This window comes from Rhinolophus hipposideros (assembly GCF_964194185.1).
Source record: "Rhinolophus hipposideros genome assembly, chromosome: 4".
Lineage (NCBI taxonomy): Eukaryota > Metazoa > Chordata > Mammalia > Chiroptera > Rhinolophidae > Rhinolophus > Rhinolophus hipposideros.
Genome location: NC_138050.1, coordinates 53,752,471 through 53,778,849, shown reverse-complemented (window position 1 = coordinate 53,778,849; position 26,379 = coordinate 53,752,471). Strand labels below are relative to the sequence as shown.

The 26,379-nt window shown below is 39.6% G+C and overlaps 1 protein-coding gene across 2 annotated transcripts in view; it reads right to left on the bottom strand.

Moving 5' to 3' along the window:
* The window catches only part of COL4A1 (collagen type IV alpha 1 chain), a 150,945-nt gene that overhangs the window by 58,405 nt on the left and 66,161 nt on the right, over nt 1-26,379 (bottom strand). For both annotated transcript variants that reach the window (XR_013993232.1, XM_081046768.1), the window contains exons 3-6: nt 1,781-1,870; nt 1,620-1,664; nt 454-498; nt 282-344 (exon numbers count right to left, since the gene is read on the bottom strand). Coding sequence is in view for 1 of the 2 variants with exons in the window: in XM_081046768.1 (XP_080902894.1) it covers nt 282-344; nt 454-498; nt 1,620-1,664; nt 1,781-1,870 (243 nt within the window). In the remaining variant the exon portion in view is untranslated. The remainder of the gene's footprint in view (nt 1-281; nt 345-453; nt 499-1,619; nt 1,665-1,780; nt 1,871-26,379) is intronic.

Sequence of the window (26,379 nt, the reverse complement as noted above, 5' to 3'; positions counted from 1 at the left end):
CAAGGATTGATAATAGTATTTTCTTATTTAATTTAGTAATAGATTATAGGTAAGAAACATAGTATTTAAAGCAATTTTAGGGTAAAATTATACCCCAAAAAAGGCACGATTATCTTATTCTTGAACGTTAAATATGGGAAAATTATTTGCTAATCAAATAAAGAAAGCTTTAAGACAAGTCACTTCCAATTGTGGCAAGTAAAACAACTCTGCCTGACTCCTCCACATGCAAAGTTAGATAAACAAGCTCAAAGCGGAAAGGGTCTCGGTTCTATATTTACCTTTGTTCCGTTGCACCCTGGAATACCTGGAGGACCTGGTGGACCATCTTGGCCAGGAATACCCTGCAATTAATAAAGCGCAAAATGTAGCCAAAGTAGAAAAATCACCTGATAGGGCCATCACGCATGTCACATGTCTCACAAAGGAAGCAGAAGGATTATAGATACATACCGGAAGTCCTGGGTTTCCAGGGTAACCCGATGCTCCGGGAGGTCCCTGTAAGGATGACAATGAAAGTTTCCAGTGAGCCCGGGGGAACCTCAGGTAGTCCCACTGCACATCCTAGCTGTTGGCGATCACAACATCCACACTAAGGACCATCTTCCAGGGAGGCAGCTGAGGGCCCAGCCCTGAGGCACAGATCACCTCGGCTTTCAAAAGCTATTCTACATCAAAAGCTGTTCATTAATTACTTTTACTACTATACTTCTAAAAATCAAGGCTGCACATGCACAAAATAACTGTGCATGTTAACATTATTTGTTAACAAAATAACTCATTTCATCCTTTGTAATTTCTAGGTGAAAGTATATATGTATATATATTTCATATTAAAATCTCAAACAGTCAGGAAGAAAAATGTATGGGATAAATAGCTCATTGGGGGAAGAAAATCCAAAGTTATTTCTGGTTAAAATCCATATCTTTTCCATCCAGACGGTTACAATGCTATTTCCTCTCTTCTGCCCCAAGGACTTATATGAGTGCCAACAAATGCACACGCAGGTCACTGTCCCACTTCCCTTTCAACTAAGTTAAAATAACAGAATGAAACCTTTACAGTTTGCAGTGTCTTTCTATTTTGCTACCTTCAAGAGTTGTTCTCAGAGGTCTTCATTTTTGCATTTCCCAGGAATGGGAATAGCAAAGAACGTAAAGAGTGTGAAGAAGAAAGAGCACGTTTAGCTCTGAAAATACTATCAGTTTTCACACTAAATGAAGACATCCTCTTCAACGACTTGCAGACATATCACCCCCTCCCAAATTAAAATATATCTACAAGGATCCCTGAGGAATGACACATGGGAGAACAGAAGTGTAAAAAGAATAAAAAGTAAAGTAGCTCCGCTTATGCACAGCGCCAGTCTCAAGGACTGGAAGTCAAGAACGATGAGCTACGGCCCTGGTAAGTCCTTACACTCAACACACACACTGAGTTCTGAGGAGGAGAGGCAGACGGAAGGGGACAAAGAGGAAGCAGAGGAAGGGAAGAAAGCCCCCTCAGGATTGTTTGGAAGCAGGAGAGGTGGGATGGAAAGCGCCCCCCTCTTTTGAGAAGCAATGCAACATCAGATCCCACCCACAGTCATTACCAATGTAAGCGACAATGTACTCACTCTTGTGCCTTTTGTTCCTGGCAATCCTGGTTCTCCAGTATCACCCTGGTGCAAAACAGAGATGCCATTATGACCACTCATGATAACAAGAATACAGATCACCTTGAGTTCACACCCTCATAGTCCCGCCCCCCCCCACACACACACACAGCCAAGCTTACCTTTTGTCCCGGTGGGCCCTGTGGCCCCTCAGGTCCTTGCATTCCCGGAAACCCAATGACACCTTGCAACCCTGGGAGGCCTCTTTCGCCCTGCAGAGGAGGAAGGAGCAAGTCAGACAAAAGTCAGGTTGAAAGAAACCGAGGAAATGAATCAGTAATCAGCCTCTCTATGCACCATCCAGTGTTCACAAGTCTATAGCGACCGTCTGAAAATAGATGCTGAAATGAATTCCTATGTCAGGCAGCTTTTCTCTACTATTTTTAAAAGCTCTGTGAGGGCAGGAATGTGATACCTGGCACAATGCTTTCTATATACTATATTGCAAATGCTAAATGATTTGTTGGGTAAATAAAATAATGGATAGTTGGGGATTTTTGTCTTTTTTACTGAATTGACTATAATCTCATTCAATTAGTGGAATCTTGTTATCAGTAGACCTAGCACTGAGATTTTGTGAGCAGACCATCAGTTAACTCTTTTTCCTTTAGATACCTTTAGCACCTGTAGGCAGAGCTCACAGTGTTTCAGCAGGACACTGGGACATCTCTATGCCACCAACAGTCTGATCATGGGCTTTCATAAGTCTTTAAAAAGTGGTGGGTTTTTTTTTGTTGTTGTTTGTTTATTTGTTTGTTTTTTGCAAAGGTTGGATCAAAGCTTAATTATGGTCTCTGCCCTCGTGGAGCAAAATGAAACAAGAAACATTATTTTTAAAACAATAAATATTATTCAGGGTACACACACATGGCTATCATACATTCCAAAAGGAAAAGGAATGCTCAGAAAGACTTTGTGGGATTCTGAGCCTTCAGCTGGCCCAAGAAAGAATGAGTGCAAAATAAATAGGTACAGAGAAGGGAGAAGGAAACTGAGGCTGGATGACAGCAGACGGTGCTGAGGATGGACCTGTAGGCCAAGAGAGCCCAAAACAGTAACAAGGAGAAATACAACTGGGGAAAGAACATGGAGGAACGTGGCATTAATGTTTGGTCCTAGAAATATGATTTCATCTATGAGCATCAGTGAGCCAGTGTCCTGATTGAGCGCTATTTGAGGAAGGCTGCCATATTTAGATTGCTGATATAAAATCACCCATCATCATGATAAGAAATCAAGAAAATCTTTTTTTTTTTTACAGTATGTGGACTTAAATGCAATCTTACAACACAAACTGGGCAGATTAAGTAACCATCATTAGCTGATTTTAAAAAGCAGAGGGAACTTTAGAGATTACAGGCAGAATTTTTTAGTGCCCAGTACTTCTCTCACAGTTGTATTAGTTCAAAATAAAAATAAACTGCCAAGCTATACATCACATAACATAAACATTTACCCTGCCCCCAGAATAGCACATTACCAGGAATTACTTAAAAATTTTTCATGGTTGTGAAAACGAAAGGAGACAGAACAATAACTTTCAAAGTCGTCCTTCTTTCCAAAACCCTCAGCCAGTCCTGATACTTGCTGGTGAAAAACTGCCTGTTGGATTTTCAGAAAAGCGGAAATGTGGTTCTGGACTTGGGACCCCAACCACTGGGCTTCCATGCATTGTGGGTTTAATGGGAAGTGTAAGTCAAGAGTCCAGAAACAGTGTGTGAATAAATGAGGAGGAGATTATTTCAAGCTCTAGAGGATATGATAAAATAGTAAACGGATTAAAGAAAATTAAACCCTACAGTTTAGCAAAACCCTTTGGACCAGCAGCATCCAGAGAATCTACGAGAAGAAAACAGATGTTGATATTGGTAGAGCCCTCAACATAGGATTTGACACAGAATGCTGGCTCCTCCATCCTGAGGCCTGTGGCAGCTGAGAAAGAAAAACATCCTCAGATCAAGACTTGATCAAATGTAAAGCTACTTAAATAAATCCACTCTTAACCAAAAACAGTAACAACGGGCTACAACTGCAGAAAATACGGATGACAGCGATATATTGCACCTCTTGTCATATCAACCTCTTCCCTTTTAGTCACATGTGGGAAAATTCCACCCAAAATAGAATACAACTGAACTTCAAACAGTTGCCTAAAAAAAAAAAAAATTAATGAACATTGAGTTGCATTCCCGCCATGTAACCTAACGTGAGCTAGGAAGGAAACGTGAAAGGCACGTCAACATAAAAGCTTTCTAATGCATGTGGTGCAGTATTTTTAGAACTTAATTGATATCGGCACTATCGTGATGAGACCCAGTACAGATAAGATTTCATAATTCTCATTTTAATCATGGAATGCATGGAGGCCAAGAGCCAGATTACTTGATTTCTACAAGTTTCTCACTGAGTCAGCTCCAAATCCAAAAATAGAAATGAGGTCAGCCTACACCACAGCCCTAGTGTTTTTTCTAGGTCACTAGAGCAAGCCGGTTCCCAGCAAAATATTAAACAATTTACCAACATTAAGTTAGCCCCTTTTATGTCCATTTCATAGATAAGGAAATTAGGATTCCGATGCCTAACTGACTCATCAGATGTCACTAGGTGACCCCTGTGCATGCTCCTGGGAACAGAATACGGCACTTTGAATTCCCAATCCTTGCTTTCACCTCAAGAATACATTCTTTCCCATATGTCACTGGAATACTTAAGCAATCCATATATCCCAAGGGTTTTGAAATTACTAAAAAGGAAGTGACTCCTTCGTCAGCATGGTTCTTGCCATGTTCCACATTTTTTTTTAACTTTCCTACTCTTTTGTTGAGACCTAAGTGCAGCACATGAATAATGTCCTGTACCTTGTCACAGTTACTGTGGACACCAGAGCAGAGCAAACAGACAGGACAAGCATTCACACAGCTATACAATTAGCTGGCAAACTGTGAGGGCCACACTGCATGAGGGCCACATTATCCCTCCAAGCTTTTAACAAATTTCCACCAGGGCTATAGGAAGAACAAAGCGCTGGACACGTGGGCAAAGGTTTTTGGTGCCAGTAGTGTCTAAGCCAGACTTTGCGGCAGCAACCAGTGATACTACAATTGTGACCAGCTGGAGCTCAAGGAAGGATGTGAACAGTGAAAATACCTGAGAAACAGACCCCTTAGTCATCTATTTCTCCTGATGTGCTAAAGGAAAGGTCCAGTGGACATGAAGGCCACATAATTCATTGCAGACAGAAATGAAACCCACAACCACTGTTGGCACAGCAATGAAAATGTTAAAAGAGGGAAGGAAAAGGGAAGCTTGTATCATATTACACAAACAGTTTTGGTGCAATTGCATTTCATAGTTTTATTCGTGAACGTCAGTGCAATGTATTGCACTAATCAAAAAATAAAATAAAATTAATTTCATATACCAACAACAGAAGTGATTATCACTGTATCCTCAGATGGTGAAATTCAGAATTTGAGGAGGAAGAACAAAATGCCATCATCTATGACGATGAAAGGATACAGTCACAGAGAATAATCTTGGCATCAAAATTAGCCATTCTAAATTAGGCATGAAATAGAGTTTCACGCATGGTGCAACTTAAAAATGTTGTCTAATATATTATCTAAAGCAATGACATACTTTTTAAAAATCCATAAAATATGGGAAAAACGAGTTCTGTTATAATATCCAACTATTTCCCATCCTTTTAACATACTTATGGAAGCAAATTCATGAAGGAAATCAAATGGTCGACTCTAACCCCCTTCTAAGCTAAGTCAGAAATACAAATACAAATAAGCCAGCAGGATGGCTGAAGTTGAAATATTGTGAAGCTTCTAACTTTGGAAGATAATATAAATACCAACAATAAAAACTGAAGTTCCCACAAAAACCGAGTTATCTAGAATAAGCCCTCCTCAAAAACCTTACTATCAGAGGCCAAATGATGCCTGTTTCAGTGGTCGGCATGAGAGCACAATCTTTTGGTCAAATTAAAAATTTTTCACATTTAAAATAATATGACCATAGAACTTTCCAACGGACTGAAGTACAAGCAAAAACACTGCCAGAGTGCTGGGCTTCCTCACAGGCAGACTGACTGTGAATGGGCAGAGTCATCTCCCCGTGCTTGGGTTCATCCATTAGAAAACAGGACAAACCTAACAACTTAACCGGACAAATTTTGCCATTGAGTTTCCATCTTTTAGAATTGAGTATTTTAATGGCAAGGATAGTCTTTTATTCATTCACAGCATTTGGCACAAACTTTGAATTCAATAAAAGTTGATGAATGGATGATGAACCCACCAATAGCATACCATGATACTTAGCGTGAAGTAGGATTCTACCGATGTATCCTAAACACTTTGAAACACAGCAAAATACGGTTACTGAGTGGGAATGGATCCCAGATTGCCCTTTCCCAGTCTAAAGCCCTGTGGACACCATTCAAGACTGGCCAACGTATGCATCACTGGCCAAAGAAGCAACAGGAAGAGAAAATCACGGTCAGGACATGACTCTGGATCAGCTGTGTCTTTCTGTCATCTGGTGCCTTGAGATTTTGATTTCCAAACAAGGCTGCAAATAATTGAGGGAATGAAAGCATTTACATTTTTAGCCAGAGCTCAACAAGCATTCAGAGATGAGGAAACAATTTAGAATGACGGGTCACAGTCAATGGGTGACTGCGGAAATCAGCCCAAAATTCCACAAGTCCAATTCCTTGAATCCAACGACAATCAGACATCTGCACAACCATTTCCTGAATACCAATCGTGCTGGGAAAGTGGTGGGAAGGCTACGATCAGTATCACAGGGTCATGGAAAAGCTCTGTGACGAGGCCCCACTGGGAGCTCCATCCACGCCACAAAGCTTGACATTATGGCAGAAATATTTCCATTGCTGCAGAGGAGAGGAGGGGAAAGGAAATGCACAACTGCAACCCGAAAGGTCCAGTTTTCCTCAGGGGAAAACAAGAATACTGATTCTCCTTTGCGCTATGAGATATATAACTACATTCTTAAAAGAACGTATGCATGTTAACTTAAAGTACACTACATTTCTTTAATGAATGAAATATAACACTAAAGACAGTTTCATGTAACCACTCTACAATTACTATTGTTTCTTGCACTTCACATTTTAATATTAAATATTAAAGCACATTTAAATATTAAAGCAGGAAAGAGTAAAATAATCATGCACAAAAAGCATGGCTACAAATCTTTTATCTTTTTCCCAAAATGCTCATTTTCTCTCTCGAGTCTTGGTGATGTTTAGCTTAAGATAGTCGAATTAGAAATCTTTACATAGTGGCTCTCCATCAAATATGTGGGTATATGTTAAGAGCTTTAGCAGTTATATATGGAGTGGGGAGAAAAGATGAGCATTTAAGAGATTGTTCCTAGAAATAAGGACATTTGCATCTTTACCAATTCAAAGGATGAGAAGAATCAGAAAAGTATTAAAGGGGGGGGTGACCTCCCTAATCTTCGTGTAGTATAAGATCCATCCTTTTTCTAGGAGCTTTCGGGACCCATCGTGCCTCTTCTAAACCCCTGGTATTGGTTTGGGCAAGCAGACCCCCTAGCCTCTCTTCACATGCACCTCAGTATTCTTCTCTGTGACCATCTTCAGGCTTGTTGTGACTTGTTCCTGAGACTTAGCTGCAGATGACCAGGTTTGTATGAAAAACGGGACAGACATAAGTGCTGACATTTGGAAATGGGAGTTAGGCTGGAGGTAAAGGAAGTAGATCGAAAAGGCCTTTCTCTCTCTGCCCAAGCCTGGACTACAGATTTTACACTACACTTTCTGCCTCGGAGTTTTTGAGTAGAGAATCCCAAGCCTTGTGGATAAGATTCATCTCATGGATGAGGTGGACCTTATCCCCAGTTGGTGTTTCATCAGCTTCAGACTGCCGAGGAATATGGCACAGTTCTGTGTCTAAATATACAGAACTTCCCCAAATTTTCAAGTTCAAGGACAGATTTCTGTTGGATAAATCCTGATGTCAAAACATTATTTGAGGGCTGGCCTGGTGGCTCAGGCAGTTAGAGCTCCATGTTCCTAACTGCAAAGGCTGCCGGTTCGATTCCCACATGGGCCAGTGGGCTCTCAACCACAAGGTTGCCAGTTCAACTCCTCAAGTCCCACAAGGGATGGTGGGCTGTGCCCCCTGCAACTAGAAAATGACAACTGGACCTGGAGCTGAGCTGTGCCCTCCACAACTAAGACTGAAAGGACAACAACTTGAAGCTGAATGGCACCCTCCACAACTAAGATTGAAAGGACAACAACTTGACTTGGAAAAAAGGCCTGGAAGTACACACTATTCCCCAATAAAGTCCTGTTCCCCTTCCCCAATAAAATCTTTAAAAAAAAAAAACAAAAACATTATTTGAGCCCATGATGAATTCTGGCACAATTCTAGGAATTTCAACATTGCTGTGAAGTTAGTTGGTAAAGCTAAATGTTGAAATCATACATAATAGAAAACTGGCAGAGGAACGGTTACAGAGGAAATGCACAATAAATATTCTTTGATTAATCAACATTTGCAAAAATCTTAAATTGTAGATACTTTCTGATCTATGAAAACTCATTTTGCACATCAGTTTGTGAGAAATAAATGAATTATAAAGAGTTCTTCACAAAATACTTTCTAAAGAACTATCACTCAATACAAGAATAACTCGAAAGAGCCCTAAGTGTCCTCTTAATATAAACAATTTAAAACTCTTCCCCTAATGTCATCTAAAAGCAAACAAACTGTCCAACTTCACTGATCCAGTAAAAACTTTCTAAAATGATAAGCAAACAAGTGCTGACGAATTGGCAACAACAAAATTTAAAATTTTCCAAAAGTCCTTAGGACTTACAAAAGTTCCAGATAGTTCTCCCTAATTAGAGCTAGGTATCACTGATGGAGCACACACTTTAAAGCTATAAGCAATACCAAGGGTCTACAACAGCAAATGTTTTCCTCAATAATTTATCTCTTATGCTCTGAAAAACAGTCTAAAATGCTTTCGTTCTTACTCCAAAGCAGTAATCTGTTTAAAATATTTCTAAGTATAAATATTTGAAGTCACTCCCCTGAAGTAGTCAGCTTCCCAAATTAGCAAGAAGAAAAATATTATGATAATGTTTTTCCAAAGTCTTGTGGGTGTATTCAATCAAATTCTGTGCGTACATTTCCTGATACAGTTAATCTTTAATCAATAGCTAGTTTCCATTTTTTCAACAAACTGCAACCAAATGGAGTGTGTTCTCTGGGAAACATTTGTGTTCCTTGGCCTCGCACTCTATTAACACATCTAAATTTCAGTGTGAAGGTTCAAACTTCTTGATGGGTTTTCCTGTAGCCCCTTCGCCCTGTGGTCCTCCCAACACATTCGTTTTCCTCACTGCTTCAGCCTAAGTGCTGGCTTTCAACAACCTCTCGGGACCAAACAGTATCTCCAAGCTCTGGACATCATGCCGCCCATTTAGAGATGGTTGCTTCCACCTGAAATATTGGTATTTGTGGTATTCATACCCTACTTCCACCACCCGCCAGCATCCTAGGCACATCCATGGAATCTCTCAGCTAAACATGCCTTCCTTAGGGAAGAACTCCTAGACACAAAATGATCTGAAGAAAACTATTACACCTAATTGATCCTGTTAAATTAAAAGACAATAAAGGTTGAATGAGCTTTCAGAATGGCTTGTGGAAGGAAAACCCCCACGGGGCTCTGGCTTTCTGCCACCAGAGGGCGCTATGTGACTACACTTTTTCCCCCCAAAATTAGAACTCCCCCTGTGGAAACTGAAGCATTTATACTTTTTTCTTAAATATTCATTATATTAACATATTAATATTAAATATTCAGTGCCACTGAAGACATTGTGTGGGCATAGTTGAGAGAAATCACTTTGGCAAGGATTAAAATATAGAACTCTAAGGAAAGGAAGAATTTTAATTAGAATTTAAAATGTAATTAAAATTAAACTTAAATATAAAACTAGTAACCAGAATGTTGAGGCTATTAAGTGACAGGTGAATGCTGTCACAGGTAAACCCTAGAAATAATCTGAATTATGGATATTTTCAAGATTGCTTTCCCATCCATTTTGTAAACTGAGAATATTTCAATCTAACAATACAGGAAAACAGTAAATTCAGTTTTCTAAATGACTGCCTGGAAACAGTATATACTGAAAAATTAAATCCTACAAGACACAAATAAAATGGGTACAAATATGATAGCAGGGAGGTCTCTAAGAAACTACTACTAAACATCCAACTGACACTAACATTTATTAAAAGGCCCTTTTTTGGTCCCTTCTACTACAAATTTATAGAAAACATATACTTAAGGTAATTTAATCCATTATCCTGATTTTGCCATTTATGAAGCAAAAAAAGCCATTCAATTTTTAATGACTTCAAAAAAAGGTGATAACATAATCTCTCTTGCTAAAAACTTATCAACATAAAAAACCTTGATTTATCTGAAAATCGAAATCATAAATGCTTCTCCATAAATCTAAACAGTCTCATATATAGACTTAAAATTTGTGTTTTAAAGAAAGCAGAAAAACAATATGAGGTTTGACAATTAAGTTCGCGAACTTGTAGTGATGTTGCTAACTTTTTGTGATATCACAGGGATTATTCATTATGAATCTGTAATAACTAGACAGTTAACCAAGTTTATTATTTGGAAGTGCTGAAAAGGCTGTGTGACAAAGTTAGATGACTTAAACTTTTTGCCAACATTTCCTGGCTTTAGCATCCCGACAATGCACCAGCTCACATGGCACTGTCCATGAGGGAGTTTTTAGCCAGTAAACAAATAATTGTTTTGGAACACCCTCCCTACTCATCTGATCTGGACCCCAATGCCTTCTTTCTTTACTTGAAGATAAAGGAAATATTGAAAGGAAGACATTTTGATGACATTAAGAACAGCAAGGGTAATATGATGACAGATCTGATGGCCGTTCCAGAAAAAGAGTTCCAAATTTGCGTTGAAGGGTGGACTAGGTGTTGGTATCAGTGCATATCTTCCCAAGTGGAGTTCTTCGAAGGTGACTGTAGTGATATTCAGCAATGAAGTATGTAGCACTTTTTCTAGGATAAGTTTGAGAACTTAACTGTCAGACCCCGTAAAAGGTGTTACACTGTAGGTACTAGAATCTTATTTACCATTGCTCTGGAAGGTTGTACATGTTGCACACTTCAGTAAGAGGCAAAATCCAGTCGCTGCTTGGCTTTGTCACAGCAGGGGGCGCCTTGTCTAAAGGCACAGAGCTGAACAAAACCACTCAGCTAGAAAGACACCCTTCACCAAGGAGTACTTACAAACTTGTAATCGGGCACCAAAAGGGAATGATAATGCCTAAGAGTTGCTGAGAACCTGCATGTAAAATTACACCTTTACTCACCAGCACAAGTGCCTTTTCTTAAAAAAAAAAAAAAATTCCATGAGATTTATCAAAAATCCATGTCATGACTTAAAGCTTTGGGGAAAGGAGAGAAATTGCAAGAAAATAAATACTTGACAACAAAATAAAAAGAGATTACCTACTTTCTGAGTTTGAACAAGAAAAATACATCTGTTTCTCAAAAACACCCTTTGCCTTACTTTCACTATCTCGGTACCAACACCCTGAGATTTAAAGAGATGTATCCTACGCTATCAGCAATTTTGAGAAATCCCGATTAGTACACAATACCTAGTAGCCTTTGGAGGGTTTTCATGTTATCTTTGTTAAGGATGTTATTAACTGGAACTTGAAAATGTATGTGGGTGTGTGACAGGGTTCTGGAAGTGCGTGCATCCTGAGCAAAATTAGGACACATAAAAGTCAGGAAGTGTCACAATCTAGGCCATGGATATTTTCTTTTTTTTTTTTGTCTGTGCTAATAGTAAGTGCAGAAAAATGCAGGGGGAAAAACACTGTCCATAATAATTATAAGTAATAATACAAAAAGCATACAAGACATTTTTCAGGTTTAAACTTGAGAGAAATTGCCAATTAAGGAAAGAATTTTTTCTTAAAAAAAATATGTTAAATATGTTATCTACCAAAATTGGGTTTATGGGTGCCCTACCAACGGGTATTCCCTGGTCGCCAGCACTAGCACAGACGGCACATTGCAGGTGTCCACTAAATATTTTCATGAGTGAATCAGCAAATACAAAATGATAGAGTCCAAAGAAACAATATAAATCCACCAAGAGGGTGCACGTTTAGGGATCCTACTTTCAAACATAACTACAAAAATAGGCATCTCTGTTCTGGGTTAGCGAGCAGAGCTTTTGGGCATCTTACTTTCTATGTTCTCATTTTACTGACTGCATTGATAATGCCACAGGATGGGAAAAGAACCTTGACCTAGGAACGCAACGATTTTGCTCCCAGCTGCAGCACCAATCACTTAGACACTCTGAAAATCAGGTTTGCATTCTGTAAGATGGAAAGACTCTACCTGCCCCACCTCCCTGACAGGATTCTTTGAACGGTCAGATTTGATCCAGTACTCAGAGTTACTTTGCAATGTATGAAACACTAAACAAATACTACGAACTAAACTGTCCTGACTTTAGTTTATTTAAACACATGTATTTTGCATTTATTATCAAGATTTCTATGTCCACCAAGTCAACTGCATTTCCTATAAAGCCACAGAACATTTTAAAAGAGAATGAAAATGCAGTGTCATCTTTTTTCCCTACCCACTGGTCATGACCCACGAACTATCTCATTGTTGTTCATGTGGCTAAATTTGACATATGAAAATAAGAATTTCTTGGGTATTTAAAAAAATCCAACAGTTTTAAGAAATTCCTCCTTTATCTTATACACAGGGTTTTTGAGGTTTTTTTCCCTTAATGAATACTTCTGTTATCCATGCTTTTCAAGCACAGAACATTCTATTTATTCTCCCTGTCAGCCTGAGTTTTTTTAAGTTTACCACATCACCAACTGGAGTACTTGCATGAGGCTCCAGGACCCTTCTCTTCTTTTTAGCCCATAAGCATCTGAAAATACACACATTCTTCTGATTGATATTCCCAAGTTACTTCCTTTCCCTCCAACCAAGTTACTTGGCTATTTGGAATAGCTAATAACATTTTCCCCCAGCATGGTACAATAATTTCAAGACTTCATTAATCAGGCTTAGAATCTAAAAGATAAGAAAAGTTCCAAGAAGTTAAAACATGGCAAATCAATTTTATCCACAGACTACAACACAGTACCAGTAGAGCTGGAGGTTTTACAAAACCCACTATTAGCTTAACCTCATTCATTTCCATAGGACATGGTCAGATTGATCTGAATTAATAAATGAATTTTAACTTATTTTCAGTAAACACCATTAATTATTTTAAAACTTATACAGACACTCAAGGAAAGAAATGAAGCAAGATATTGAAGGGGTGTTTTTAGTCAAGATTTTGATTTTAAAACTGAATATATAAGAAAAGCACATAATTACACAAGCAATACAAAATAATGGTACATAATTAACAAAATAAATAGCTTCTTAAATACTTAAAAGTAACCTTCTGTCTGCAGGTATATTCCCTTCACCTCAATGTTATTAACAAAACTGGCAAGCCTGTTTTCAAAAGATAATGTGGAAATATATATTTTATATCTCCTGGGCATGGCCAAATTATTTTAAAAATTAAATCAGTGGGATCTTACTTCATGCCATTTTTACGATACCTATTTTATAGAGATTTTAATGGTTCAATTTACAAGGTAGTTTCTTGCTTTTTTACTCTTAATTACTTAATGCCAATAGACTAAAATAATCTGCTCTTTGGCTAGGAGCTAACATGAAAAAAAACAGTCAAATTGCTTTACAGTTTGAAAAATCAGGAGATAAGATTCTCATAAAAAATAGATTAGATTGTAGAGTTTAAAAATGTGTGACATGTTTAAACTCTACATTTACTCATTTACTGTAATATAAAATTTTTTTAAATCAATTACAGGAGAGAGGACCTCATGTGTGTGTTAGAGAGAGCAAGGGAAGATGCAGGTTGCGTTAAAAGAAAGGTTAGGCCACTCCTGCTGCCAATGTACCCCGCCCCCTCTGTATTCTGGGGTCCGTGACATCACAATGACCTAGGCAATTTCTCTTTGTCAAGAGGAGGCTGACCAGTCAAGTACCTTGAAGTGGCCTTCCCTTTTCTCCTGCCCCATATATAAAATTGCTAATTTTGTAAAATTCCTGAGCTCCCATAGGAATTCCAAACCAATAGGAGCCCACCAGGCATCCTTGAAAGAATAAATAGGTTTCCAAACTCAGTGCTTCTCCACAGGCAGAATAAGCATCTTCTGTGAGGAAATAGTTGAAAAGTAATCATCGAATAGCTCTTTGATATTTCATGTAAAAACACTGTAGTTGATTATTTGCATCCAGAAGTGTGGCATAACAAATATGGTAATGACAGAGCCAGCCCCATATCAGGGCTTGTGAGGAGCCACAGAGTCTTACTCTGTGGGAGATTAAAGCCAGAGCTCACCCTGCCCTTCCCAGTTCCCTAAATATACTCCAAGCTCAAAGCCACACCCAGCCACCTAAGCCTTCTGGAGCACAACCATCTAAGTCACCTGTGTAAGGGGCATAGGACGCCAGCAAAACATGACGTGACATAAATAAGAAACAGACACTGCTCCTTATAGATATAAACAATCATAGCCAAATGTAATAATTGCTGAATAAATGACAAATGATTTGCTTCTGAAATAAGATTACCTACACTCTTCTAGAACTTATACTTAATTATGTTCTTGAATACAGGAAACGCCTCAGGAGAGAGATGTCTGTGTCAAGAACAAAATATATGACAGGATAGAAAATGACATGTTAGGTTCTTATCTGTCACTGGGTAAAGTAAATTACTTTTTTAAAAAATCATATTTTAAACTATACTCACTGAGTAGATTACTTAGAAGCATGACTTGATGTGGAGACTACAGTTTTAAATTCATACCATGTAGACACCTATTTTACTGCTTCTTACACTTCATGTCTCTCCACGAGGCCAAGCATCTTAAAGGGAATGTGTCCCCAGAGTATGAACACCCCTCAAACTGGGGGACTTTATTTTTAAAAATTTGAAAGGTAGGCACTTTGGGTTAAGAATATAACTTCATCGAGGCAAGTAAGTGAGATATGAAAAGAAATGAATGGTTATCCCCATAATATTTTTATAATTACAATCTATTGCTCCCTCCCATTCAGTTCTGGGTACATACCCAATAGTAAGATTAAAGAAATGACACTTGACCAACTGCCATTAGGCTAGGGGCAACCATCAGAGCAACTGTTTTAGAAAGTCAGACACAATTTAAGTAGTTATTTAATACTAGTGCTGACTTCCGAGCCCCAAAGAAAATTTCAAAACTATGAAGAACTGAAGAGATTATCAAATGGGAAAAAAACAAAGAAAGGGAGGCAAGAATAACAAAAGTTCTCAGCCATAATTGCTTCAACTCAGGTATCATGTGATTTTTCAAAATAGAAAAAGGAGAGAAAGAGCAGATGGCAACTGGGACTCAGGAAAGTTTAATTTTCACATAAGCAGGCTTGAAAAACTAATGAAGAAGGGACATTGGGTAAATGCTGCTGAATCACTGTTCCTCTTTTTCTCAGCATACATCACTGAAAAAGTATTCAACACTGAGGAAATGTCTACTTGTAAAGTAATAACCCATTATGGGCCTGACCTTCCTTCGCTTCAGATTAATGGAGCATTCTGACATTTATTGCATACCAAAGTTCCTTTCGGTCATACAATATTTTACTCTAGAAAGGTCAGTAATGGCACAGCAGTAAAGTACTTTCTGGCATTTACAGGAAGACCTGAATCAGAGGATAGTGAGCACTTAGATTTGTAAGGGTGTTTAGAGCTTAGGGTCCAAGTCTTTCCTAATGGAGATTTTCAACTTTAAATCAGAACTCCTGGACTTTTTTCAGACTGAGAAGTGCACATCCAATCACAAGGACGCGAATAAACACAGCTGCCATACATCTTCAACCTTAGAGGACAAGTGTGTGGGGTGTGTCCTACAAGATAAAACCTCTTCCTTATGCAAGCTCCTGGGCTCCCGGGGCCCCCCTCTGATGTCCACACTGCTCTAGGTGTCCCCCCACCAGAGTGCTGCCTCCGTAAAAGACCACGAGTGCTTCTCACTTTCAAGTGGCTGCTGGCTGCGATTTCACCCTTCCTCCTTGGTCCCCCATGCTCTCTGCCTGCATCCCAGAGCATCACATCCACAGCAGCTACCTCCAAAACTGCTGACCCAAACAGAAAGGAAAAAAAACCCACGCTCAAAGCCAGGGAGCAGGGAGTGCTCCTATCAGAGAGCAGGGTGTGGGGGTGTCTAGGAAAAGTGTGTGTGCACGTGTGTATGTGTGTATTGTGTGCGTGTATACACATGAGATACAAAGAATGGGTGTTAGAACAGGTGTGCCATGAGGCATTGGAAAGTAAACATACGTGTGTACCTGTGCACGTGAGCAGAGAGGAACGAAAGCCGGATAACTAATGGGAAAGGATTAGGGATTTGTAGCAGGAGGAGGATAAAGAGATGAAGTTTTAAAAAAGCAAAGAAAGAGGAAAGGGGTGCAGTGTGGCCCGTGCTGCGAAGTGTGTGAAATGTCCCCCATCCAGGGACAACACTAAGAGTACTGTCGTGTTCTCAGAATCCCCTGTAGAAGCCAGACACCCCTTTGAGGCAGCAGTGCCATTCTTTTCTGAGATCTGGGCATCAGCTTCTATCCTCAGGGCCCTTGACCCACAGGGGCTGGGAGGACTGAGTTCCTCAGTAGAGACCAGCAATCTAATGTCCATCAAAAAGAAAACCATCGCTCTACTTCAGGACTCCCAATCACACTTTAGAATGTCGTTATTAACTTATGCTGGAAGTTTTCCCCCAGCCATAGATTACCTCTGAGCTGGCAGGCAAGGCATTCAATTGGCTGTCAGGTCACCATCTCTTGCAAAGACCTGTGTGTCCTACATCCAGAGGGCATGCAGTGCCCAGGAAGCCAGGATGTAAACCACCCCCCTGACCCCCAGACCTTCCTAAGACAGTCAGCACCTCCCCGGGTGCTCCCAGGGGTCTAGAGTCCAATGGGGAGGCGGTGCTCTTTACTAAGTGCCTGTGTTTCGGTTGAGACACCAAAACTCTGGTGCCCCAGCTGCTCAACTGGGAGAAGCAGAACCGAAAACTCACCACCCATATCAGCCACCATGGGAGGGTTCCTACAGCAATGTTTATAAAATGCCATGAACCAGAAAAAAAGATGCTGTGTCCCGATGTAAAATAAAATATATCATTGCCTGGCCTCCAGGGTTAGCAGATGGTCTGGGAAAAAGACTCATCTACGTACCTCCCACCTTGCCCAGATCAGAGAGAAGGGGCCTAACGTAAGAAAACAGTTAACTCCTAGGGGCTTAGAGAAAGACACGCATTATGCTTTTTGCCAAACCACTTTCACGAAAATATGCCCTTCAATGATTTGGGATCTCTCATATGTGGAAGTGACATCAGTTTGGGGTAACGAGGCACAACTGTCCATGGCAATTTCCCAGTGTCCGATCGTCCACCCCAAATCAGGGTAAACATGATAAAAATTAGTGAAACAAAATTGGGGGACCTAACTCTTGTGCCCTGAGCACGCTGCCTGCATTGTAGGTGCCGCCTCGTGCAAAGTTCAGCTTACCTTTCCCTGACTCGAGATCCCAGCTCCACTCTGGTCCCTACCGGGGCTCACTGCCTTCTCTCTCTGCCTCATAGCGCATCATAGCAGAGTGTTCAATGTGGGGGATTACTGGTGCTGTTCCTCTCATTTAATGTCTTCCTCTGCCAGGGGACTGTAAAATCCCCGCGGACAGGTGTCACACCTATCTCACTAACAACTGCCTAAATCCATAGGCACACTGCCACCACAGAGCAGAGCTCACTAAGACCTACAAAGTGAAGGTAAGTGGTAGACATAAATAGCTCACTGGATCTAGAACAGATAGATTTAATTCCTTTACCAACCTTCTAGGGAGAACCCATTTCAAAATCAAGCATTTAGCCAGTTAAAACCTCAGGGTCTAACAAGGCATGTATAAGAGACTCATATCGGTCACTCCTTGCCAAAAGCATCTTTCTTCCCTTTGTAGGTTGGTCTGTCAGTAGGCAGATGAGTACAACCTCATCCTATTGAAGGCCTTACACCAGGAATGAGATCCTGACAGCGTTTTAGAGATTAGCCTGGAATCATTATTAGCTCCGTATGTTGGATTCTCATGTGAAGAAATCCAGAGTCAATTGAATTTGGGGCCAGATAAGCATTATGCTTTTATACAACTATGTGGTTAACCAATGGCGGCAGGCTAAGCCACGTGGATATGGTACTTGGGTATACCTTTAACATTTCTGATGGATTTGCCAAAGGGAAAAGGAGACAAAGGAGCCCCACTCGCCCACAACCATCTGGTTTGCTCCTTACCTCTGACTAAGTCTTCCTTTGTTTAATCACACACTGTACTGAACCACTTCACAAGCATGAGGGTTCTGTTCATACCATTTTTGTGGGTGCAGTTCTCCACGCCCACACTACATAATTGTCGTGCATTATTACGTGCTGTCTGGAAACATATTTTGGATGCTCGTGATATTCTACCAACAAACAGGAAGAAAATCCAGCTGCCCAGTTTTCATTTATCAGGGTTTGTTTTATGTCATGTCTTCAATCTTGTATTAAAACATACAGTCTGATTTTGCTCCTTCCAAAGAAAAGCTATATGCCTGCCAGCCAATGTTTTGTCAGGATCATATTTAGAAAAAGTCATTTTTTCCATTAATAGTCAAGACAGGACGACATTGCGCACTCACATGAGGTGTTCTGGGCTTGAAAACTCACAGGACACGATATTCCACTCAAGACATTTCATTTTCTACCCCTCCTAAACATGGAAACAAAATCAACTTGCTATTTTTAGAGCTGCTCCTGAGGAGGTGCGTTCCAAATACAGTTGCAAATCAAAAAAAAAAAAAATGTAGATTTTTAAATTATAATCTATCATAGGTTTCACAGGTCTCAGAAGTATTGGCAAAGGGGCAGATTTTATGCAATGGAGAGAAATAAGAAGGCGAGTTGGAAACTGGGGGACGTATAGCTCACTGTCTCTCCTGCGGTATGGGACAGTGTACATTTCAGTGCCATCCAGAGGTGGGCCTTGTGTACACAGTAAGATAAACTCAAGTAGCATAAATCTGTTTTTAGTGGCTTCCCGATGGTATGCTGTTGATATTTTACCTTGGATTCAAGCATATTTTTTTTTTATTTTTTGTTTTCAAAGAACTACCAAAAAGACAAAAGTAGGTGAATGTGGGAACCCATATTATTCTCACGATGACTCTGCCAGATGGTGATTCATGTGCAATATGTGGAAATAGGAAATAGGAGACATCTGGAAAAAATCTTGGCATTGCAAGACACCAGAAAAAACATGGAAAAGGAAAAGAGTGTGTATGCACCCAAATAACCAGCTAACAGGCCATAGGGTCCTTTAGTGAACACCAGTGGCCCCCTAAGTGATCAAGGTAGGCACTCTGGAGAGTTAAATCCATTATAAGACAAAAATTAAGTGACTTTTTCAGAAGTTCCTCTTTAAACATCTAGAACAAGAAAAGTTGGCCGAAGGAGGAAAGGAATTTGGACAACATTTGTAACTATATGGATGTCAGGAAAAGTAGTGAACAACAAAAGCCTACAGAGGTATTTGGAACATTAGGGAAGTGAATACAGGAGCATAGGTTTCCCTTATATTTTAAGGGATAATTATTCTGGAACTGAAAGATAAAATCACAACGTTGACTAGAAATTGGATGATATTTCCAGACAGACCTCCCAAGTGAGTACATCTCATTTTTCCTCCACCAGAAGCATCCAAAAGCTACAAACACACTTCCTAACGATGGTGCTGTGATTCTAAAAACATCTTAACATCTCTTTAATCGACGTTCTGGGAGAGCTTCTGTCACAAGTGAAACAAGTCCATTTCTCTGGTCTTCCAGTCTTCATTTGTGAATTGTAAAGTCTCAGCTCGATGGTCTGTGCCTATGTATTTATGTCCCGGAATCCATCCAGAACTGGACCAGCAAGCAAACTCTTTCCTCACCTTCATCGCAGCTTTTAAATTCAACTACTGCTAAAGTGACAGATACACATGTACGACATTTTAAATCTCCTAAGTGCTTTTATGTAAAATACGTTTCCCTTGATCCTTGTAGCAATGCTGGGAAACCTGAGGCTCAAAGGCTCCTCAAGGTGGTCTGAGAATCATATTTTAGGAAAAGCTGAACTAGACACTTACTGCCTTTCATGAATGCTAAAAACACTTATAAAAATAAAGATATCCAATCAATCTCAAAAATGTAAGAAGTAATTTCAAATACACTTGCTTCACTAACTAAACAAATCTTAATTTTATTAAATAAGCCCCATAATATTTTATATTTAGTAGCACTTTCTACTGCACTTTGACTTTATATATTTCACATAGTGGAAGTAAGAAAATGGAATTTCTTTTAAAATATCCCAGATTATGAAATCCTCACTAATTCAAAGGTGGTACAGTGTCTCTCACAGAGTAAGTGCTTAATAAATAAATTATTGTTATTATTAATAATTCATTATTAGTTCAATTCAGTTAATTTATCCAAAGTTTCAGAGTCTACACAAAAATATCTACTTTCGTTTACCTGAGAAAAAAAATTAAATACCTAGGAAGCAATAGGACAGCTTTCACATTTAGGACAATGCTTACTCTAATATAATTTATGGGAAAGAAAATTTCAAGATTCTGATAAAAAATAATAATAAAACATAATCTTTTTCTTTAACAATCCTTGAGGACCCAAATTATAATTAGGACTAAAAGAGAATAACTAGTTGTTTTATAAAGTATAACACACAAAGCACGCTACCCTTGTTGGTGACTCCAGTCTTTAACTATGTCCAGAATGGATAAAGATATACAGCCATGTTCGCCTCCTGGGAAATCAAGGAGACATGCCCATTAAGTAACAAAGGTTACTCCCTTTTAACCAGAGTGAGGAATTTCCTACAGGATAGAGTATATGCCAGGATTTCCGAAGGAAGGGGGTGGGGAGGCCCAATCCTCACTATGTACTTTGTCTCGCATCTCCTGACACAGGACTAACAAATCTTCACTTCAGTATGCCCTTCCCTCCAGATTTTATTCTGAATACTGTAGAGAATAAACATTTCCTGAATTTGATGAAATGAATGCTGATTATTCTGGTCTGGGCTTCCCCTAACCTGCCTCACGTGGGGGGTGGGGCTCAGACTCCGGCAGATGACCTCTGGCCTGCTCCATGTCACAGACAAGTTGGTTCCCTGTGGTTATGGCTCCGCTAGAACAGGAACTGGGAAATCTGCCCACAGCCGCAAAAGGCACAGGCTCACTTCTTTGTGGTTCTCCAGCAATCCCTTCCATCACTACCCATTTAGACGAAGGCTTCAAAAGGTGTACTTTCCTTGGAAGGTGGTAATACCATGGATTCCATTTTAGAACAACGGAAGTTTGCTCCAGACTCTAGGATATTCTGAACCACAAGGTCATCGTGTTGGGTTCTCTCAGAACAGCATCTTCTTATCTTGAAGAATGGAAACTGATTAGTGCTCTGATAGCGCTTGAATCCTATTACTGGCCTCTAATTCACTATAAGAGATTGAGCTAGTTCAGTGGCTCTCAACCCAGGTCAGTTTTGCTCCCTATTCTCCGCAGTCCCCAGGAGACTTTGGTCACATCTGGAGACATTTGGATTGCACAACTGGAGGAGGGAGGGTGCGGCTGGCAACTGGCAGGTAGAGGCCAGGGATACTGCTAAACATCCCATAGTGCACAGGACACCCCACAACAACAAAAATTATTCCACCCAAAGTGTAACAAAGCCAAAGCTGAGAAACCCTGGGCTAGTTGGTTTCTTCAACTGTAAAATGAGTATAATACTTGTGAGCATAAAAACCCCCTTTCTGCTTGTGAGGGGCTTACATCAGCACTGTTCTTTTTCTTGCTCTGATGCTCCAAAGCCAGGATTTTTCTGTCCTGGCCAAGATCTACTGGGTATGAGCAAAGGCTATGATTCAATATTAAGATGCAGACAGATAGGTTTATAGGGAGGTCTGATGTGGAATATCTATTGACTGTCTCAATATATATATAGAAGCTAAATGGCTGTAAAGCTACAAACCATTTCCCACAATAAGAGAAGAGAGTATCCCACACAAATCTAGTGCTAAAACAACATTAACTTCTTCCTAGATTTCTAGGGCCAGAAACAGAATGACTTCCAGACTGGCCAGATTTCTCCCACCCTTCCAAATCAAGTATGGTCCAGATTGTAGGCAAAAAGACAGAAATTCCATTTTCAAAACACTCGAATGCATTGAGCCTTGAATGCATTCTGGGACTATACTGTCTGATCACTATATTACTGCTGTGCTGACCCAGTATGTGGAGAGCGGCTGCGATTTATAAACCATCTAATCCATAATAAAAGGATAATGGGCTGCTTCTTCACATTGTTGGCAAGGATCTGGTCATCAGCAGGTTAAAGAATTCTGAAAGTTATGAGATACCCACGCAGTTCCCACTATTCACTAGAATTACTGTAATTCTGGTTAATTAAGACTCTCATTACTTCTGAGACTCTGGCTTGGGAACGTCCCTTTCAAGAGTCACTACATTTGGAATTGTCAAACCTTTTTCTCTGATAGCATGCATCATCTGGCCAGAGCTGTTTTCTCTGATTAGTGTAGTTAAATTCAGCACATGTGTGACAGATGACCCTATTCTATATTGAAGCAACTCCAGTGAATGGGTGAACACAAAATTTGCCTGGATCCTTGTCATCTAGGAAGCTGTCCTGTTATTTATGGTTTTAGGTCACAGGGATCACTCCCTTCTCAGAACACACGTAACATTTTTTTCTCCACTGTTTCTCCTAGAACTTGATAATTCATTCTTAACTTGTTATTTATTTCATGTGCATGTGTCTTACCTCTCTAGTTTAACCTGAAGTTCCTTTTTTTGGAGACTGCAGGGTCATAGAATATACTGATAGTTTTACACAAGTGTGGGCTTCCCTGGTTAAAATATTTGAAAGACTTCTTGTGCGAACTCTATTTTAGCAAAATCTAAATGGTTAATTGCCTAGCATACAGCAGGAGTAACTTCTGGGAATGTGTGGCCTTTCCTATCATCTCAAACAATTGAGAAAATCAGGTATTCAAGCAAAAGAAGAGCTTAACTTTTGGCTACTTCTGAGTAGGCAGGCATTCAAAACCTTAATCAGTTTAAGTAGATAACATTCCCACACTGCTCAGGCCTCAGGAAGAACACAAAGCCATTGTGTACAAACCCAAATTAATTACCTAAGAGAAAACATCTGAAGATATGAGCGACCAGCCAGGCAACTGGGAAAATAAACAACTCAGCAAAGACACTGAAATCCAGTGAAAGACTCATGAGTTTAACTGTTGAACTCAGAATAAGATGGCCAGGATTATATTGATAACTAGGAGATTATAAAATGACCAAGGATCTGCTGCATTAACATTTACTTAGATATCTGGAGAATATAAGACATTCCATAATTAATCACATCTCCATGGAAAGCAGGCCTTAGCCAAAAGAGATTTGGCAATTTACAATGGAGATATTCCAGTTTCTACTGGTGGATTCTAAACAGGCAACATGTCAAAATGTTCCTCATGAAGATGTGGAAAGACATGTCTCGGAAACAATGATTTCCAAATTTCTAAGGCGGTGACACCCTGTCCTAGTTAGGTAACTAACTCTCTGGGTTCTGTCGCTCTTATTATCCTTTTTAATACAAGTCAAAATTCATTTAATTTTCAGACATTTGAGAACAGCAAAATAACTCCTATCAGAATTGAAGACATTTATTAGTAGCTGAAAAGGTGGCCTGCAATTTGAACAACTAGATTTAAATTGTGATTCTAAACCCTTTCTTCACTTTGCATTTATACCCAATTAGCATGTCTAGGATTTGCTTTGAGAATGGGTGATAGGTGATGGCAGTTGCAGAAGACCAACTTCTCTTAGTGATGTGCCAGCCAAGAAAAATTCTTTGTTATATGACCTTGGGAAGAGAGAAATGGAACCAGATCTGAAATCCCAGCTCTGTCAAGCTCTAGGTGTATCACATCATTAAACTAATTATTTTAGTATCGCTTCCAAGACAATAAGTGGAAGTTTAAAATTTCCTCTTTCTGTGGAAGGAAGGACTACTTCTTTCCTCATGGGATTTAAATCTTTATGCTCCAGAGGAGAAAAGACTGATTTTAGTTAAAAGGATACAATACTAAATCATTCAGGTATTCCTCTAGATTTCAAGGGGCCTTCTGAATCCACTCAATAATTAGTCTTTGAATGATTTCACCTATAGCATGCCAGTAAGTTATTTTAAATACTTTTTATTTAATAATAGTGTAAACAATTTTTAAAAATTGCCAGTGGAGGAGACTGAGTGTTGAGGGAACAAGGTCAGGCCAGGAAAGATCATGGAAGCCCTGGATCCTGGACGTCTCCTTCACTTGCTGGGAAGTGCAGAACTTTATACCTTCCACTTGTCCTAACAGGAACTCTGGGACTTTCCAAATCAGGCTTAGGTTGGACAGAGTAGCAGGCTGACCTGAGCCCTCATCACAAGAAGTATCACCATCTAATGGCATGTCTTCTCTCTCAACACTCTCCTACCCTTGACTTTCCCAAGCCCAAGTGGAAGCAGGCGCTACAGCGTGTTTCCGTGTCATGATAAACCCCTACCTGGACCAGATGAGTGTATCGGCCACAGCAAGGGGTTTTACCAATGCTCAATTTTGAAAAGAAATGCTTAAAGACCTTTTCCTTGTTGGGTTGGGTGCTACGTGCTGCCTGTGACTCAGATGTGACCCTGCCTTCTCTAAAGATGTTTAACTGTGCTCGCTTCGGCAGCACATATACTAAAGATGTTTAAGCAACTCTGAACTGAAGTGGGCCAAGTCCCTGATTAGCTGTCATCAAGTCATGAAAAAGTCAGCGGAAAATATTTGGAAAGCTATACCTGGATATATGTACCCTGTTATATATTAATGGGTGGGTTTTGGGTAAAAATTAAAATAAATCAGGCTAGAAAATATATGTACCGAACAGGCAGTCTGAAAACCACCAGAGCCATGGGGGAGTACCACCAGGGTCTGCAGCTGCTGGATGGGAGTAGAAATCAAGAAAGCCATCGGGATGGACCCTGTTGTTTTTAGGAGTGAGAAATGCTAGCTTGGCCTGCCTCTCTCCAAATCCCGATGCTTTAAGTTACAAGAAAAACATCGTAATATTGATATAGGCCTTCATTTCCTATTCGTTGACATCTGAAAGTTCTACTTTTTATAATTTTAAGGGTTCTTTGTTAGTGCAGTGTGCTTATATGTATAATTCAAGTTAGACCCAAAAAAAGAAAGAAAGAATCTTTGTGGTATGAACATACTTGCCTCTACTTTAAAATAACTCTCGAGAATGCACACTGGAACTGGCTAGAAGAACTCCCCAAATAAGAGAATGAACAACACATGAAGATGAATTATAGTTGATAAAGTAGATAATGAAAGATACAAAAATGTTTTCACATACTTCATTTACTCAAAAACTATCCAGGTAATATTTTTTAAAAGAACAATGTTAGTACTTCAGCATGTAGCGAAAAAGAAATGAAACCATTTCCTATAAAGTAGAATTCACTGAAATTCAAAAGTGTGAGTCTGGGACGCCATAAACCTTCGGCAGGCCATGAGTGAGAGCTGGCCTGGCTGACACCTTCAGGCCCCGAAATCAGGCAGTGGTCCACAGAGGCTCACTCCCTTCCACACGGCCCCAACCTCCCGTGTGATTCTACACCGGAAACTGACTCATTTAGTGGCTATGTTTTCTCCCTGCCACTCCTTGTCTCCACGGTGACTCCTAGACAGTTTCACGATGCTGCGCTGTCCCCAGGTAAAAACCAGACAGGCACTCTCTCTCAAAACAGCTGAAATGGCACAGAGACGACTTGCCTTCCAGAGAAAATGATCATTATCCAGATCCACGATTCTTAAATGAGAGCGAGGGGGAGTGCTGGCTCAGAAAAAAATAATTTTACATTTTGGAAACAATGAATATTCACTGTTTTTGTAAATAAATCTGGACAAGTATGTTATAAATTAAAACTTGTTTTAAAATACTAATTTGAATAGAAGGCCCTTAAGTTCAACAGGAATTTCTTCTTTTTTTCAGAAAAAGGCTGTTTAGTTCTTATACATCAATTTCAAAGAATACTATTCACTCAACCGATTTTCTTCCAATACATTTGTTCCTTCTACAGTCAAAAAAGAAAAATAAACCAAATCCCTTTCCTACATTAATTGCCACTAATTATTACAATCTTTGGGGAATAGCTGTTCAGATTCATCAGAAATAATGTTAAGCCTAGTTTTGTTTCATTTGTATTGCTCCGGGAAATTATTAAAATAGTAATAAGGCTTTTAACGTGAATTGCTGATTATCTGGTTGGTTTTAATAGAGTTTCTAATCACACTGATGGTAATTCAGAAAGATTTGCTGGTATTTAAGTTTTGTCTAC